Source organism: Camarhynchus parvulus, chromosome Z, assembly GCF_901933205.1.
Source record: "Camarhynchus parvulus chromosome Z, STF_HiC, whole genome shotgun sequence".
Taxonomy (NCBI): domain Eukaryota; kingdom Metazoa; phylum Chordata; class Aves; order Passeriformes; family Thraupidae; genus Camarhynchus; species Camarhynchus parvulus.
In genome coordinates this window covers 30,432,608-30,451,868 of record NC_044601.1, presented here as the reverse complement: position 1 = coordinate 30,451,868, position 19,261 = coordinate 30,432,608, and the positions used below count along the sequence as shown (strand labels likewise).

General features: G+C 43.7%; 1 protein-coding gene across 1 annotated transcript; it reads right to left on the bottom strand.

Annotated features, from left to right (window-relative positions):
* Positions 1–6,869: 6,869 nt before the first annotated feature.
* FUT10 (fucosyltransferase 10) lies at positions 6,870–18,675 on the bottom strand. Its single transcript, XM_030969328.1, has 5 exons — positions 18,433–18,675; positions 16,328–16,531; positions 15,376–15,661; positions 9,209–10,044; positions 6,870–7,949 (listed from the first exon to the last, which is right to left on the bottom strand). Exons 2-5 carry the CDS (start codon positions 16,406–16,408, stop codon positions 7,725–7,727), a joined length of 1,428 nt encoding a protein of 475 aa, XP_030825188.1. The 5' UTR covers positions 16,409–16,531; positions 18,433–18,675; the 3' UTR covers positions 6,870–7,724.
* Between the last annotated feature and the right edge of the window lie 586 nt (positions 18,676–19,261).

Here is a 19,261-nt window from a genome sequence, read left to right as displayed (position 1 = left end):
CCGGGTGGCTCTGTAGTCACCACCATTCTCCCACAACACCACCAAGCATTTGCATTATCTACAGTCTTCTGTGTCCTGGAGTTCTCACCAGCTCCCACACTGTGAGCTGGTGTTCCAAGCACTAAACCTTTGCCATGGATTTACATTTATGCTACTCTGATGACGTACAGCAACTCCTGAGTAGGATTACATTACATTTCACTTAGTATAAGCCCCTCTGCAATTCCTTTGTTGTATAAAGGGGATCCAGTGACTCATGCTTCCTTCGTGGTTGGTTCTACATCACCAGGTTATTGGACAAATTTACTCTTACATGAAGCTTTAATTAGTTTTGATTAGCAATCCTAAACCAGATGACTCAATGCAGGTCACACTATGTCCAGAGGGGGAGATAATGTGTACACAATCTCCCACTCAGTGTGGGGAGGGGGTTCAGCAGCAGTTTCAACCACACCTTAGAGTTCTGAGAGTTCTTCCTACAGCAGCAGGAAAAGTCCAATCGTTCTCTTAAAAAAGGATTCTTAAAAACCTTATTTAATAGTAAATTGTGTAGACAATCATCTTCCATCATCTCTGAGCAGGGTAAGCTTCAAAGATGACGTTTTGTTCTCAAGTGCTTGCATCTATTTGCTTCTTTCACACCCTAAAATTACATTTAGGTCATCTCTGTAATGGCATTTCCTATCCACCATAAGTAGTGCCCTGTTGGACACACTGATCTTCTGCAGGAGGCTGAGGAGGGACCAGGAGCAGGGGCTATCAATTAAAATGCTCCACAGCCAGGGGGCAGAGACTGACTTTTCTTTGGCCCCCAGCAAGGCTGTTCAACAAAACTAAGGTTTGAAGACACAGACTCAAACTGCATCAGAAGTTTAGGTTGGAGATTAGGAGGAATTTCTTCACAGGAAGGGTGAATAGAAATTGGAATGGGCTGCCCAGGGAGGTGGTGGAGTCATTGTCCCTGGAGGTGTTTAAGGAAAGACTGGACACGGCACTTGGTGCCATGGGTTGGTTGACAGGGTGATGCTCAGTCATAGATTGGACTTTATCAACTCAGAGATCTTTCTCAACTTATTGGTTGGAACTTACTGGTTCTGTGACTGTGTAAAGGTGCAGTCCCTCTGTCACACTACCCTGTGAGTCACTCAAACCCAACATTGACAGTCAAGATATCCCTGTGGCCGTTGCCTACTGCCTGAACTCCTGGCCACATTTTGACTATGGGCTTTGATTTTAGTCATCAGACCAGACAGTCCAATTCTGACCTCTCAGATAGGAGAAAAAAAATTATTTAATTCTAATATTAAGTATTTTCGGGCAATGAAGGGTCCTAGAGTCTAATTCTAATTCCTTATCACTGGGGCTTCGTCTGTACTGCTCTCACCCCCAGAATTAATCATCTTGGGTTTCTGTGGTCTTTGTACAAAACACACAGCATGGAGAGAAAGGATGTATTTTTGCTGACTCTGGGAAAATGGTAAATAACCAAATGGATATATCAGGAACAGGGAGTAATAGCTTCAAATGCAAACAATAGCTTCAAATGTGTTAGCAGCACATTTTAGTACATTAATAATTTACATTCCACAGAAAGTTTAATTTATGCAAAGTGTGAGTTTTGTGGTGTAGTTACTAAAGGCATACATGATTCTTGGGATAACAAATCTATAGCGAGCCTGTGACTGCCAGGACTCTTAGTTCCATCAGTTTTTGCATACTGTTTGCACAGTGTCTTTCTCAACACACCTTACTGGACTCTTACTGAGTCCAGCCTCATCCATATTAAAAAAAAAAGGTCTTTTGAAGCCTACCCAGGCAAAAGAAATACCCAGAATGCCTAAATGCATTCAGCACAGCAAAATATTTAGAGAGGTTGCCAACAAAAGGGAAAAACCATACAATTACCTTCGAAACCTCATGACTCTGAACCAGTAATAACTGATGCAATGTCTCTCCAGGTGTTGCATCTCAAGCTGCTGCAGATCCAGCCCTGCTCCAAGGACACCCACAGCCAGTATCCATTGGAAGCCTGAGGACATCCCACCATCCAGCCGACACATGGTAGCGGGCCAGAAGGAGATGGCTTCTCTGCTGACAACATACAGCATTGAAAAGGAGAATGACAAAGCTCCCAATCCGTCGTGCAGCTTGCAACAAAAACCATCAAACAGGAATGGCTTTCCTTAGGCTTCCCCAAACATGCTGACTGCAACATGTTTCAGTCCTCTCAGCCTACCGCCCCACTGACTTCCTCCAGGCCAGGTAGCCATGCAACCACAATTCTGCATACCCAGGAGACCCACATCCCAGAAAGGTTATTCTCTGTTGCAAACCATCAGAAAGCAATGTGCAGCCTCTTCCCAGACTCTTGCCCTGCACCTGAGCTGAAGGATTAAACTTCTGGCTAAGTCTCTTTTGATAGCACTTTTCCCAGACTTCCACTTCGCTCCAGGTTTGGGATGGAGAGCAAAGGAAGTTGAAGGAAAATGTAATAGGTTAACTTGGTGCGTGTGTTTAGTTTTGGTATGGAATTGGGAAGGCAAAATGAACTGTGTTCCATGGACTTGACAGTGCCCAAACTTAATGTTTCAGAAGAAAAATCCTAGGTTTAAGAAGACCAGTAACACAAATGTTTTTCTTTCCACTTTGCCTTGCAACTTTAAGCAATCTTCAGGTCACTTTTTTTTCCTGCAGAATATATGTGCATACATTAAACAAGATTGATTTCAAGGCATTTGATTGATCAGATGCAAAATAATGTCTCTACACCCTATCTTCCAAGGCCAGAGAGTAAAGAGATCAGCAAATGGCTGCAGGTTTTTAATAATTGATTAATTAACCCTGAGTTTAGAAAACTAACTAAAAACAAGGTCTGCACATGAGGCTTCAATACTCGTGGTTTAAAAACACTTAGGGGGAATGGCAGCCAGCAGGACACAGCAGCGTATGTCCATACCGCCCCACCCTACCTAGCCTTCCATCCCTTGTGCTCTGCAGGAAGTGCACCTGAGAAGGGTAGTTCACAAGCTCTCTCTTTGCATTAATTACAGAGCCTGGCTTTAACCCTGGTCTGGTTTGTGAACAGTCCCTACAGAGCTGTGCAGCACAGCACTGCAGTGTCAGTCATATGAGACCTCCCCACTGTCACCTCATGCATACACAGCAGCGACACACTTTTCTACAGAAGCACAAAGCCACCCTCATTATATTTCATGTCAGGCTGACGCCATGCTGCTGACAAAACAGAGCATCACGTGCTCTGCAAATGTGCACTACCACCATCGAGATCTTTGCTTTTCTTTAATGTCTGCCACAAGCAAGCATTTGGCTTTGTTTCTCTGTAAATGCTGCATGAGGGAGGAAAGCTGGGATTTGACCTCTGAAGAACACAATACACAGTTGTGCTCACAGAGCATAGGATCAAGGTTTGTCTTGCGCTGAAATGAACACAGTTAAAGTCCTCCTCATATTTTTTAATTACTTCTTCAGTCTTCAGCTTGCTGTTCATTTTCTAGGGCAAATACTCCATTGTGCCTTTAACATATTCCAAGCACACCAATCTCATACGATCTGCTGTGTTTACACCCCACTCCACTAGGCCATTCCAAAGTGTTGGTTAGCGTCAATATTAAGGAGAGTTTTGAAAAGCTAAGAAATACGCAAATTTGAACCTATATGGGAAAAGCAGGTCAAGTGATCAGAGCTCAGAGAAGGAAAGAAATTTTAAACCTCAATTCTGTGCATACTTGGGATCAAAGCTATGTGGCAAGAGAGCCCCATCACTGGAGTGCTGCTGGAGGGCATGGAGGAGGCAGAGCACTGAAGGCAATGGGCAGCCCAGCTGCACAGCACTCTGCCACGAGACCGGGCACTGTTAAGGGCTCATGGATAATGGCCAGGGGGTTGCCAAACACAAGGGGTAGCATGGGGGCATCTGCTGCAGACCACCTCAACAAGAGGTGAAGCAACTCTTAGGAAATTTGGAGGAAGCTTCACAATGGCAGGGCCAAGTGTTCCAAGTGACATTCCCCACAAGCTGTAACTTGTGGTAAGGCCCTGTGCTGGGGTACAAAAAATCCACTGGGATTGGAGCCAAAAGGGCAGTATCTCCACGGGGGTGCACCACAGGCAAGACACACAGGGCAGGGGTGTGGTGGAGGGCAGCGTCAGTGACAGCCCAGCAATCGCCCAGCAGGTCTGCAGGAATGAAACAGATGAAGATTGAGACAAAAGAACTGGCAACAGGTACAGGCATGGCACAGCACAGTCCAGACAGGGACTTGGGATCTCAAAAGGTATGTCAGGGGAAGGCCCAGGTGAGGCTTCTCCCAGCTCCTTCTCACACTCACCTTAGCTGTTTCCCTGCAGCCTGCCTCCAGATACCACTGCACTAACCCTGCCTCAAGCACAGGCAGCCATAACCCAAGAAAGACAAGTTTGAGGTTCCAACACAGGAGAAATGTGAGCAAATGTTTGCAGTGAAAAAACTTGTGTTTTGTTTCCCTACACAACCAGATGTCACAATGACAGGTGGTACAGGTGTATCAGAGGAAGCTGCTAAAACAGGGTAAAAGGCAGAGGCTGGATGTAGAGAGGACAACAAATAGTAGTAGGAAGGTTAAAAGTAATCTTGATTCTCAGTTGTCTGTGCCCCTGTCCTCATTTTCCTCAGGGAAAAGGAGAAGGACCATGTCTAAGGCTGACATCCAGGTCACCTCCTTCCCCAGACTTTCCCAGTCTCACCAGGGAGATGCCGCAGATTTCTGAGACACTTCCAAGTTGAATGCAGGCATCTTCTGAAGGGGTCTTGAAGTTTTGTACTTCAAATGCAAAGGTCACTGTGGGCTCAAAGGCCATAAATATTTATGACTCCAGGGGTAGCTGACAGGTATGGGTTCAGTGGAATAAATGCAAACCCAGAAGGAACTGTCCTTGTCATGTCAATATGCCACACCAGAGGAAATTAGGACATCTTGTTACCACCATGTAAGAGGTTAGGAAGCATGCACTTCATACAGAATCAGCTGTTCATACAGAATCAGCTCTCATTTTTGGAAGTACAGAGTTTTTCTCAACTATTCTGCTATTGTCTTTCTAGGGCAAAAAGAAACCAAAAAAAGAAAGGACTGTACCATCTGTGTCTGTGAAACAAACTGCATCCCTCTGTTGGCTAGAATTACAAACCTGTACATGGCAGGAAAGCTGGCAAATCTGCTAAACAAAAAATTCTCCTCAGAGCAGTAGAGGGAGAGAAGAGATCAACCTAGAATTCATGATGGTCAGTCTTTCTTACACTTGGTAAGTTTGCATAAATTCTTGCCATAAATCTCCCAGAGTGATGTTCACAAACACTCCATCTAGCACAAGAAAAAAGATTCTAGAAGGCAATTAAAAAATGAAGAGGCCAAATGGAGATTGCTCTGAACTAGCTTGTGGGACCCAAGAGTTTACCCTGTAAAAAGAATGCACTATGAGAGGACTAAAAATTAAACCACAGTACACCTCTAGGCAACTGCTCTGGAGACTCATCTTTCTACTGTGTACAGCAGTGGATGAATATGTTACTTCTTTTGAAACACAGGCTGCTGACGACTTGAACTATCAGAATGTGGGTCGCAATCCTGCTTTCCCTCACACTCCACCAAATTAAAATTAAGGATAACAAAACACTAAAAATTGAGATAAATATGTCTTATATCTTTGGGTAATATCTATATTATTCAGACTGCTCAAGATGGTCAGGATCTGACAGATTCCACCATGAAAACACAGAAAAAAAATCCAGCTGTGCAGTTCCTGAGGTCTTTAAACAACATGGCTTGAGAGTTTTGGCCAAGGAGACAGCAGAACATCACAAAACAAAACTAAACTAAACAAAACAAACAACCAAAAAAACAATAACAACAAAAAGCAGTCCTTCATGTTTCTTTATCATTCTGGGAGGTGAGACAGACATTCATGGCAACAGATAGGCATTCAGTAGCTCCCTTTGCAAATGTTTTGGTGTTTATGTCCAGTTTTCAGCCCTGATCTAGGGAACCCTGTAAGTCACTCTAGTTAATGTCACTTTCCTGAAGAACTTCATTAGTGGAGCCTAGTCATCATTTGCACTGCAGACCACTGGCGAAAGTGTTAAAGATGTCCAACAGATGCTGTGTGTCACACTAGCAAAACACTAGTGGTGAAAAATTTCAGTGAGAATATTTTGCTTCATCAAAACTAAATACATTCTCATAAAACAATACCTAATACTCTATTGTTCATGGCCACAAAACTCATCTTTCCTTTGAAAGATTTAAAAGTAATTAAAAATTCGCCAGCTATTTGTTGAGGAAATTTCTGGTGAGGAAACTTTTCCAAGGTAAGTAAATTTCACAGCTGAATTTCTTGGTGTAAATGCTATTCACACCCTTCTCCATTGCCACTATTTGGCTACCCCTTCACAAAACAGAAGTGTGTGTGACAGAAATTTTAAAATAGCCTGGTGCAATGAACAATTCCACAGGTGAAAATCTGCCTTTCCAGCAATGTAAAGAACCCTGGATTAGTAACTCCATTTGCCTACGCCATCATATGTGAGCATGTGTATGAATGAGTGTCACTCATCTGAATGGCTTCACAGAGTTACTGCCATTTTGCAGATCCTCTGAAAATTGACTCCTCCACAGACTGAAGTTGAAAGAACTTGGAAAGAAAACTGCAACAGTCTAAATACCAGCCAAAGGTGTGTCTTTTGGCAAGTGATGATTAAGATCACCAAATTTTATTCTTCATCAGATTAAGTAATTTGAGGTTTTGTGTGTTAAAACAGGAAGGCTGCCTTCTTCTCCTTGGGCCTACTGAAGACTTCAGCACCAATGGACTCTGTATTATCCCTGCCCTTTTAATTGTATAATTTCCTGTTTATACATGATACAAATACTACCATCAGAATACAAATACATCATCAGAAAGGCAAGAAGATAAGTCAGATCTAAGCCAACCCTATTTCTGGGGAGTAGAGATACTCATGTGCTCGCTTATTTTTAGCAAAAGATGGTGGGTAAATCTGAGCCAGCATGTTTTCATTCAATCTGTCCCCGGACACTAACAGATGGTGCTTCCTTGTGCCAACCACTAATGTACGTTACATTGGCACTCAGTGTCAGGACACAAAGCCCGCCAAGTCCCTGCTTAAATTTGCTGATGCCAGGAAATTCAATAATAAACAGCTAGCCAGGGACACAGTCCCAAGTTTTTAGTCTACCTCCAAAGCAGCACAGAAGCTGTACCTCTGCAATAGTGTCAGCTGCTCTGCACCTTGTGACTATCAATACAGCAAAAGAGGGTCCTGGACTGGGGAAAAAGGGGTCTTGAGACCAAGCAGGTATGTATCTAAAGATGAAGGGAGAGCCATCTGCTTCAGGATAATTAGCTGTGTGCTTAAATCTGGGCTGCGAGAATCCTGACAACCAGGACCTTAATGCCCAAACAGTTGAACAAATGACAATTAATATAAATCATTCTAAATATAAATATATGCATATATATGTGCATATATTACCTAGCAGAATGATTTGACTGTTTAGCATTTCTCAGTGCCCACTGAGCACTGAACATAGTAAATTCAGTCTCACAGGTCTTACTTCCCATGGCTACTAATCCTAAATGATAAGGTCACCTGCAAAAGAAAATTCCACAGAACTCCTCTGAGGCGCTCACTCTGTTTTACAGGTCCGTTGTGTTTATTCTTTGAATACAAGCATCCAAAATTCTTCAGCTGTAAAATTCTTGTTCCTTTCCACCAGGTGCCTCAGTGCCCAGGCTTCTTTCTTGGATTGCTCAAAGCTTGGTATCCACATCTTTTGGAGAGAGATCCAGCCAGGGTTTGACGATGAGAACCAGAATGCCTCTGGTTTGGGGCAGCTCAGATGATTAACCTGAGCCTTCCACCTCTGGGGCAGCCATCCCTGGCAACGAAGACAAATAAAAGGGGTTATTCAGGAACGTAGGCAAACAGAGAAAAAAGTGCTATGCCATTAGTAAACTGTCAAATCACATCAGTTACACTTTTCTTCGTGCTGCAGGCTCTACCCATGTCCCTGTGGAAGGCTTCCCCTAAGCGTCTGGGACAAGATCAGTCATGCTGACGAGTCATGCATCTGAGTCTCAGATAAGGTTTGGCTACAAATGAGCAGCACCAGCCCACACAAAATGAAATTACAAGACAAGGAGTTATATTTTCATCATTATATTCTGTTTTCATCTTAAATATGCACACACTTACTGAGATTCTTTTTCTAAGGGGAAAAAAAACAAGCCATGAATCTGGCCAGTAGAGTAAACTGGTCTTCATCATTTTACTGACTAGAGAGCCACAAAAGCATGGGGAAGGAATATCTGTATCTATCTATTCTCTACCTTTCCATGGCTGCATTCCTAACTCAAAGAGAAAACATATGTCCAGATTTTGCACCGGACTTAAACAGAAAAGTCTGGTTAAGTGTAATTCTTGCCAGTTTGTAATTCTCATCACTTCAGCTCACCTTAATAACTTCAAAAGTTTTCTCCATCTCCCCTCTACTGGCTGACCATTTAATGTATTGCTCAGATGGTCATCAGCTAAAGTACAGCTTCTGACAAACATGCAACCTGGCTTAGAAACTGTTTCAGTGTTTAGTCACCAAATGTGCCCACACACAATGGCATGTGACTGTACCCACACATATATAGAACCTGACAGTGACAGAGTGCATAAGACAGATCAGAAGACATGGATCTCTAGTTCAGTTCCCTCTTCCAAATAGGTGTAATCATATAAAATTGCCTAGGGCAAAATTGAGTTTAGTCTTAAAACAGCTCCAAGGATATAGATCCCACAACCTTTCTGGGCAACCTCTTTCTAAATGTTCCAGGTCATCTGAAGAAGGTCAACATGTTAGGTTACTTTCTGCAACATGAAAAAATCTCCTCCCTGAACAACCCAAACCTCTAGCTGAAAACGATCACCAGCTCAGTGGTCAATGTCATGTGCTCACACACTGCACTGCAGCACTGTGAGGAACACGCACTCTCAACATCTGTTTACATGAGGATACACAACCCCATGGCACTGGAATACCATGGCTGTCAGCTAGTTGGAAATCTGGTAACCAAACTTCCCGGGACAAACCTGACCCTAATGCCATTTTAAAGCCTCTCTGAGACACAAAAACAAATTCACACATACCTTTTCTTTCCGTCTGATGTTTTCCCACACTCTGTTACAAACCATGCACTCAAAGGTGTCAATGTAATTGTCCTGGGTGATATCTTGCACTCCCCACTTGCGTTCCTTCATTGTTCTAAGCAGTCTTGGGTTGGAAATGTCCCCTTTCAGTTTCCATTGTAGGTAGGACTCATATTCTTCATCATTTGTATCCAGTGTTTTGATATAGCGGGCCAGATCCCGAGGGTGTGAAAAACTGGATACCAGGATTGCACTCTTGTTACTAGGAAGCCAGTCTACAATGCTGGGAGACCCAAAGTACACTGGCACTACTCCTAACTTCAGTGGCCGCCAGAGTTTTTCAGTGATATAATCTTCACAGATAGCATTTTCAAAAGCAAGAATGAACTTGTACTGCGCCAGTATTTTTAAAAAGTTTCCATCATCCATGGCAGCTGGATTTCTGAGATGCTGAGGAAGGTCACTATTGTGCAAACATTCCCCATAAGAGTCTACTTCAATGTGGCACATCAGCTCACGCACATAGCTGTCCCGGTCAGAAGGGGGGTTGCAGTCAGACTGCACATACACAAGCGGTGCAAGCCTTTTCCTCAGGCTATTTTTCATCTGCAGGGGGATCATGAACTTCAATGACTTCAGGACTTCTACACCCTCAAGATACTGAGTGGTCAGTGGCAGGTGGGAGTGGCGGCTAAATGTTGCAGTGTGGTTGAATAAGGTGATGGTTGCTTCATGGATGAGTTTGTAGTTGTTTTTTGGTGACTCTTCATGGAAAAGGGCCCAGTCATGATAGTCTTTACGAGGGAGAGGTAAACTGTCTATACTGAAGTCAGTACCTAGACAAAAGCAAACAGTGTTCATCCTGCTCATATCTAACATGTGAAACTAACTACAATGACAGAAGTCTAGTTTTAATTTAGTATCAGCACTACAACCATCACATTTCTGACACTATAAGGCAGTTATTTCAAAGAATGCAATCAATGCAAAGGCACAAGAGCATAATGACAGATAAAAATTAATTTCATAGCAGAAGAACCTAGAGAAGTGGATCACTAGTTAATATTAAAGTGGTTTCCTTTCATGTCATATTAGTTTAAAGGCCTCTCATTTCAAAGGATCACTAGGAATTCCATATTTTAATGCACTGAAATGAGACTAGTAAGACGCTTAATAATCCCCTGGTTCTCTAAACAGGGGAACAGATGGTATTTCCTCTGTGATGTGAGGAAAATGGTTACCACAGAACTCAATTTGGTTCTAGTAATAAAACAACTAAATGGATGCTAAAATCCTGGACAGGATTAAGGAGAAAAAAATAATTACTTCAAGTTTTTAAAAGACATCGTACTGTAGAGACTTAGGAACCCAAACTATTAACTTTTCAAAGAGAAAATTAAGAGGTGATGTATCACAGCTCCTACCATATACATAAAACTGTCTTCTGGTCGAAGACAGCTCCTCAAAGTAATGGCAATAGTAGAAGAAGAGTAATGTCTGAACTCTAAAAACAGTCAACTGCAGAAACTGGGAAAGTGTGACTGAAGCCTTAGGACAAACCTAGATGACTTTTATCAAAGGCTGGTCTGTACAAAACTAAGTTGAAAGTACCAGTTCATTAATGCACTGCTTGCTCTCCCTTCATTACTACTGCACTACACTCTCACGACCAGCCTTACTGCAGATTAAATGCAAACTTGCCCCGTTTCTGTCAAGATGCTCCCTCACTGTCCTAGAACCGTATCTGTTTTCTACTTAAGAAAAGGCACTGAACATACAAAACTTTTAGCTAATATTGTCAAGCAAGACAGGATCAAAAACTGAAACTAACACTGAAGAGCTGGTTCAGAAAATATCACAAATTCTTATCTTCAGATAAACTACCATCTGTAGCAGCCTAACCTTTGTGTAGCAAACTCCATGGATGACAATTAGGAATATAAGGTCTTAAACAAGTTGTGTTCAAACCAACTAAGGGGAATGGCCAGTAAGCAGCAGATTCTCTGTAGGCGGGGTAATGCTTTCTCCATGCAAACTTCCCTCTTTCACCATAACACAGAGATGCACAGTCACAAGAAGAAGGGTCAAACAGTCGCCATATCTCGACAGGGGGCTATGGACCACAAACAACCACAAAGCACCTCAACTCTGACCAGGAGCTCTCCATAAGACTGCACATGCCTTGTAATGTTGCAGACACAAAAAATTCCCACTCTGGGAAGGGATCTAGGTGTTCCCATGCCAATTTGAAAGTATATAACCCAGTACACTCTTTGTTTTGCAGGCCCCTACCCTCAGTGAATGAAGACTGCAACCATCACTGCTATCTTGGACATCAAAATTGCAATGGTCAAGAATCATCACTGGATCCATCAGAGGTGGTCTTTTTCCTCTTCACTATCTACTTCCTTACTTTTATCCCTTCCTCCTCTTTTTCTCTTTCTTTTCCTTACATATTTTCTTCATGAGACTTTTATACTTTTATAGGAAAGAATGAGAAGAGCCATATACCTCCTTTCCACTGCAATTAAATTGTTTTGAAATAAACCTGGCTGATCTATACCCACCAGTCATCCACAGTGGTTTCATTCTAATTCACCCAAGGAATCTATTAAAAGGAACCTCAGTTACCATCCTTGAGAGGTGGGTCCTAGCACCATCTCACTCACACTTGTAACTTTTCACTCTCCATTCTACCCTTGACCTCAAACCACTGATGGCAAAAAGAAGGGAGTGCTAGCAAAAGTCTCACACAGAATACTAATCTAAAAATGAAGATATAAAGAAGATTTTAAAAAATGCCCAGTGGTCCTTGAAACTATATGAGCCTGCCAAAATGACTCCAGGGACGACCTTATAAAACTAATATGAGACTTCATTACTGCAACAGAGACAGAAGTTAGCTGTCAGTAATGTAAAAATCTCCTATAGAGCCAGATCCTTCAGGAACATCAGGTGGGTATGTTTAAGGCCACTATAAATATCGACCTTCTGTCTTCTGCTCAGGTCCTAAGTCCTCAGCACTAAAAGGATGAAAGAGTATACCACTCAAGGAAAAATGCTATTTGCTTCTTCTGTTTTTGATGTGTTATCTTGTTTTTGATGTGTTATTTTGCGACAGAAGAAGGTGACGAAAACTAAAAGTTAATCAAATTTTCATGGAGCAATTCATAAAGTCTATCTGGCTTTGAAAACACTTTGTTTTAGGTGATGCCAAGAGAAGAAACAGTGCATACCTACAATAATGAAATGCTGTGAATTGAAATGACAGCACTGCAGCTCAGTCTCTTACAAAGGTGCTCCCTCTTTCAGGTAGTATTGCAGGGAAAAGGGGATGGAAACACAGACAAGAATGAGAGAAAGACAAAAAAGCAACACATAAAACTTACCAAACTAGGAGACAGTTAAGTCAGGCAAAGAGAAATGTAAAGAAAAATGCACTATAAAATCATAGAATCTCAGAATCATTTATGTTGGAAAAGACCTCCAAGATTATCAAGTCCAACCTTTGACTAATCACCACACTGTCAACTAGACCATGGCACTTAATTCCATGACCAGTTGTTTCTTGAACAACACCAGGGATAGTGACTTCACTATCACTGTGGACAATCCATTTCAATGTTTAACAACCTTTTCCATGAAAAAATTTCTCCTGATGTCCAACCTGAATGTCCCCTTGGTTCAGCTTGAAGCTGTGTCCTCTCATTCTGTCACTGGTTGCCTGGAAGAAGAGGCCAACCCTCACCTGGCTACAGCCTCTTGTCAGGGAGTTGTCAAGAGTGATAAGGTTACCCCTGTGCCTCCTTTTCTCCAGGCTGAACAACCCCAGCTCCCTCAGCAATCCTCACTGAACTCCTTCTCCAGAGCCTTCCCCAGCTTTGATGCCCTTCTATGGGCATGCTCCAGCACCTCAATGTCTTTCTTGAAATAAGGAGCCCAAAACTGGACACAGTACAGATCAGAGAGCATCAGAACAACTGAATTTAATACAATTTAATACTTAATCGACCTCAGTCCAGCAAGAAGACAAAAAGGGTTAAAGGGAAGATAACATCAGCATGCCCCCTACCCCATGAGATGAAGGAAATAAGGAAGCACATGATGGAATAGAAAAAAGTACCACAAGACTAGAATTATGAGCAATTTCACTTCCTAACTATTAATTTGGAAATCTTAGATATGCAGAAGAGAAATATATATGCTGCTAGGAGAAGTTATGCATTTTAGAAGACATCTTCCATTCAGAAGTCATACTCCAAGGACTCAGTGCTCCAGTACAGAACAGTTGGAACAACAACCTCTCTTAGGAACAACAACCCTGAGGCCCTGACAGATCCAGCTCATGCTGACTCAGTCACATTGACATCTCATGCTAAATACTACATTCTATGAATTATGTGACACTGAAAAGGTGGAGGTGGGAATCTCTCCCAAAAGCAGAAGCAAAGTCTAGCAAGGAGATGCCACATTTCATTTCAAAAAAAAGACAGCAACACTTGACAAAGTTATCACCTATACTGAGGGGCTCCCCAGGCCAGGAGAGTGAGTCGGGACAAGATGCAGAAAAGCTGGTGTTCCTGACAAAGCAGTTGTGCTGGGAAACATCAATATCCTGTATTTTCGCACAGTGCTTTTCTTAATCTTTGGATCATTCTTCTCTTGACTAGCTTACTGATCAAATACTGGGGAAATTATTGCATTTTTTGTAAGGTGAAACTGTGCTCTGATCCAGTCTTAGCATGGAAATTCAGATATCTAACTCTCCCTCAACAGGCTCTTTAGAGGGAAAATCTGTGAAAGTAAAATATACCTTTTTAGCAGACTCACAGCCCACTGTATCATGGCAGGGGGGAGAGAGGGAGAGAAAGAGAGAATGAGAGAATGAAAGAAAAACTCTGTGTTTTAGCATTGTGAGATCATTTACTGTGGTTTAAAAATAAGTAACAATTTTGTATATTTTGACACTTGCCTTTACAAAATTCATAGGCAGCATCACTATAAAAAGGAAAAAAAAGCTACAGGGAGAGTCTTACGCCCAGTATAAATTGTCTTTTAAAAATGTGAGAGTAAACTAAGTCCAGAAGCCTGCTAAAAATGAAGAGCAACAATCCTTTTAATACTGAAAAAGACAAATGAAACTACTACTAGAGACCAAAATCACCAGACTTTACAGCTTTCCTGTCATGCAATCCAGCTTTCTTTGTCTTTAATTGGGTCAGCTTCTCATTCCTTTGCTGTTATTCCTTTGCTTTCATGATTAACCATCATATTATCTGATAAAGCTGACCTACTTGGAGATCTAAAAAGATCAGTGATGAGAAGCTTTTGGTTCACTGATAACAACAAAGCTTAGGGCCCTTCTTCTCTATATTTCCAGTTAACCTGTATTCAGATTGAGCAAATGAGATTCAGTATCCTGATTCATTCTATTTCCAGACAACATATCTGAACATACCAGTCAGAGAAAAGCATTTTAATTTATTTTTCCACCTAAAACTTAGGCTTTCTTTCAAAAACAACTGTATGGGGAAAAAGAACAAAGTTGATGAAGTACAATCTACTTTTTAAATGATGCATCTTTCATGCTCTGTAGACTCACTTTACAGTGTATGTAATGGGAAGTCCCTGAGCAGCTCAGAAGTTGCACTAACTGCTGCTCCCTGTATGGAATCAATAGGTTTCTTTCACTACATTCCATTTAGAGTCTGCTAGTAATTTCTTGGCACATGAGGCAGGGGAGTTGCACTGTTACCAGAGAATGCATTATTTTTAGACAAAAGACTTGCACAAGTGCAACAAAGGCCTTGCAGAGCGTCTGCTAGGGGTGACAAGCCAGAAGACTGGAAGAAGTTGGCTTGATCTCCGACTGTCTTTAAATGCTTTGGCAATGACATGAAATTGTCTTTTCTTCCATGAACAGGGAGTACATGTGATTGGAAAGCACCATGAGACAAGGCATCAGTCATACTACAGATTTACATGGTCACTCTTCAGAGTAGTTTTACAGAGCACTTGTAATGGTATTCAGCACCAGGCAAAGTTTAACCCAATGAGCTGCATAGATTTCCTGTTCTAAGTCATTGCCACCTAGAATATTTAATCCCTATGGGGAAATAACTAAGCAGGAGGAAAAGTTACTTCTTTAAAAACAAATAGATTCTTACCATAGAACAGAAATGCTCTTGTCATCTGATTGTGCTGGTAGGTCTTGTTTATAGTAAAGAAGCAAACATCCTCTCCACACTGACTGAATCTCCCTGTCTCTCCAGTTAGGGGAGACCACCAGAGCAGGACAGGATAGTGATTTACATCAGACTCTGTCTTGAAGCTGCTGTGAAGTTCCTGCTTCTTAAACTGAAAAGCATGTCTCTCCCCAGGCTTTAATGGGCTGCTGTGTAAACTGGAGATTACTGACACCTTATTCTCTGAATTGCCCAGTTCGGTGATAACCTTCAGGGAAATAAACATACATTTCACAACACATCACTGTCATTAGCCAGGACATCTACTTGCAAACCAGAATTAAGGTATCAAGCACTAAGTCAGTGTGTTAAGTTTCTGTCAGTGAAACGGGATGCATTTCACTGACTGCAGACATCAGGTCATACGTCAGAACAGCAAAAGCTTTAATTTTAAACTGTAAGGAGAAGGCAGGAAATACATTTCTGTACTAAGACATGCCCTCATCATGTGTGACTTAACAACACAACTTCTGCTTTCTCCCTGGAAAATGCATAGGGCAGAAAACAGCCCCTCAGCAGCTAGGTTTCTTCTGGAAATTAGCTGTTAAAAAACCCATTACGGCCTTGTCCCCCAGCCTAAGAAGTTCAAACACGTGAAAAGAGGAGGCAATGCTGGATAGAGGCAAGACAACATGGCATGGTATGTTGCAACATTGCTGAAAAACTCCTCCAGGAGCTAAGGATATATACAAGTATTCTCTGGGTTATGTCATTTCCAGAGTCAGCTATCACCACAAGGCCAACGCCGCTAACAGAGTAACTCCTGGTGAAGCACTGACTAGTATGGAAAATGTCTGTCGCCTCTCTCATGTGACAGAATTGTCTCCTGCTTTGACAGCAATCTCATACATACCCCACCCCCTTGTCCCTGTACCTGGAGTGTCAGTACAAGGAAAAAGGCAGCTGCAAAGCAGAAGCAAGATGCCCAAAGTATCTTCCTTCTCATCCTAATCATGCTGTACTACCAGGCCTGCCAGAGCAGTTACATCTAGGCATTAGGAAGGTCAGCTCATCCAAAGTTTTCACTCTTTGCTGCTGGGCTTTTCCACTTTATCCTTATTGCTCTTCATGGTGACTGCTGCTGAAAAAGAGTAGAGCATCAACACAGACAGCTCCTTCAAAGCTCAGTGCTTAGTTCCATGTCTACCCATAGCCTTCTGTAGGTGCCAGAGCCACATTTTCAGCCAGATATCCAGAAAGCAGCCTGCACAAGGCAGCACTCTTGCTCACAAAGCCCCAGGCACATACTCTCCCTGCAGACATCCTGGACATCCTCTCATCCTTGCAGTTAGCATAAGGAATGCTGATGGCACTGGCTCAGTACAGTATGAGGGCCACTGCTTTCATAAGTTTCAGATGTCAAGCTGTGCTGCTTTTCGCAGACTCACAAATAGGGAAGCAATGAAAGACCTTCCTTCCCTGGGCAATCTCTGAAAATGCTCCTGGAAAGGCACACAACTACCTGGCCTTGGACTTACTACATTTCAGTCTTCTGTAACTTCTCTTCACAAACATAAAGAAAACTCATGGAATATGCTCTGTGTCCAATGCATAGAGAAAGTAGCCACACAATACACACACAAACCCAGTTAAATTTAAAAAGTTCCCTTTTCTGAGTAATCTGCACCTGTGTTGGTCTGCCTCTCTTCAAATAACTTTCCCTTCCCCAATGCTTTTTCTGGCTTTCAGAGAACCCTACTGTTTTCTTGCATGAGGGATGTTTCTGCACAAAAATCCCAACTCCTGGCAACAGGAGAAGTTGTAAAATTCCAGCCATGTCTTGAAAAATAAAAATAAAGGATGGTAGAAAGATAGGACTGTAGCACTTCTCTCAGAGATGTAAAGTTTCAAAATGGGGGTGTTCTGAAAACTTAAGAGATATGACAATGAAATTTATGCCCATTTTCCTGCCAGCTTTCCCCCCATCTTGATCCCAATCAGAAAGTTCTAAAGCCCTGACAAAGAGGGATGGGTCCCAAACCTACTGCTTGCTGTTGTACTATCAGGGTGGTGCTGACAGCTAGAGGATAAAAATTCTTTTTCTGCTCCCACTGAGACATGAGTTCATCCCTTTCCCTCAAACATCAGAAAGGCCTCTTTAGCAAAAGCTGACATGAAACCCTGCTGTGCAATTCTGCTCTGCACAGGCCAGCCGCTTTTGAAGGCCTGTGTGGGTGTGAAAGTGCATGGCTGCCAGTTAAGTGCTTCTCAGATCAGGCAGGATTCTCCATAAAGCCTCTGCACCTTCTGTGCCTCCTGCAGTACAGCCAAAAAGTGCCACCAGGAGGGGAAGGGGATGAATTCTGCCCACTGCTGTGCTAGCACACCTGGAGCTGGACAGTATTTTTAACACCATATATCTTACCAGGCCAGCACATGGCAAAAAGCAAGATTCTGATGATCCACTGAATACCGCCCTAACCCCTGCCCTGGTAAAAGAGTTAGCAGTAATTGTCACACTTTCAGGTTCTAGAGGGGAAACTGACCACAGCATGGGTGTACTCCACCTATTAACCCAGGGTACCACTGAGCCACTTCATTTTTGCATCTGCCGTCCCCAACGTGCAACACTTCTGCCCAGCACTGCGGTGCATACTTGGACTGGGCCAGGCAAGGAAAGCTCTGTCCCGTCCCAGCACCACTGGCAAGGATGACGTAGCAAAGCCTTCCCACCTCTGTCAGGCTGAGCGGAGGCCCAAAGGACTTGAGGGAAGAAGGATAAATCACTACCCCAGGCTGCCCTGCGGGAGCAGCAGCTCCCTGCAAATCCTTCCAAACTTCCTGCCAGCTCTGCCCCCCACCTCTCCTTCCAGCTCTGTGTCGCCGCAATTCTATGGGCTCAGCATCCCAGCGGGGGTTTTTCCCGCTCCCCGAAACACTGCCCCTTCCGTTCCCGAGGCTCCGCGAACCCCGCAGCCCCGGCCCTGCTCCCGCCGTGGGTCGGGCATCGTCCGGCCGGGGGCCCGCCGCCGTACTCACCGCGAGAAACTCGCTCCCGCCTCACCGCCACCGTCTCCCTCTGGCCGGGTCTGAGGGGGTTTGGGGTGTTTTGCTGGTTTTTTTTTAACTTTCAGCTAGTGCACCCACTTGGAGCGCAGAGGGGCGGCGGGCGCGGGGCGGGGGCGGTGCGGATGCCGCCTCCCTCCGCCCAGCCGCGGGGGCGGGGAAGGGGTCGGCTCTGCCCCGGGCCCCCGGGGCCTGCACAGGGAAGGACTAATCGCCATCAGAGCGCCATCCCTTGCGCCCTGCCCGACTGGTCTTCTGCAAACCCTCACTGCAAGAGCTCACCCAGTTCCCAAAAATAAATCCGCCCCGACACTGATTCCTATAGCTGTTTGCATAATAGCGCGCTTTGCGGTTTTGTAGGTTTTTTTTTTTACAACAGTGCTGGCGCTATCCTGACGGAGACTTTACATGGACTGCATGAGGCCAGCGGGCAGTCAGAGAAATGCGTCACGGCAGCTGGGAAGCCCCGAGGAGCTGGGAGAGACGGCCCGCACTCGCCGAGGGGAGGGCGCATCCCTCGTCCCTCTGGAGCGGGGCTGCGGCAGGCGCCCCGCAGCTGAGACCCCGCCGTGCTTCCAGCCTTGCCGGGGTACTCCTGCCGGGCCCTGTGTGCCGACCAGGGAACGGTCCTGTCTACCTGCTCGGGGCTTCCTGAAGCTGGGAAACACTTGGTGCACCTCTTACTCTTTACAGATGTTTACTCCAAAAGCCTGGTTCTGCAAGGTCAGCTCAGTACTTACGCACCAGATACAGACTTAGGAACCACCCATTCTTGTACATGTCATTCACATATTGCATACAG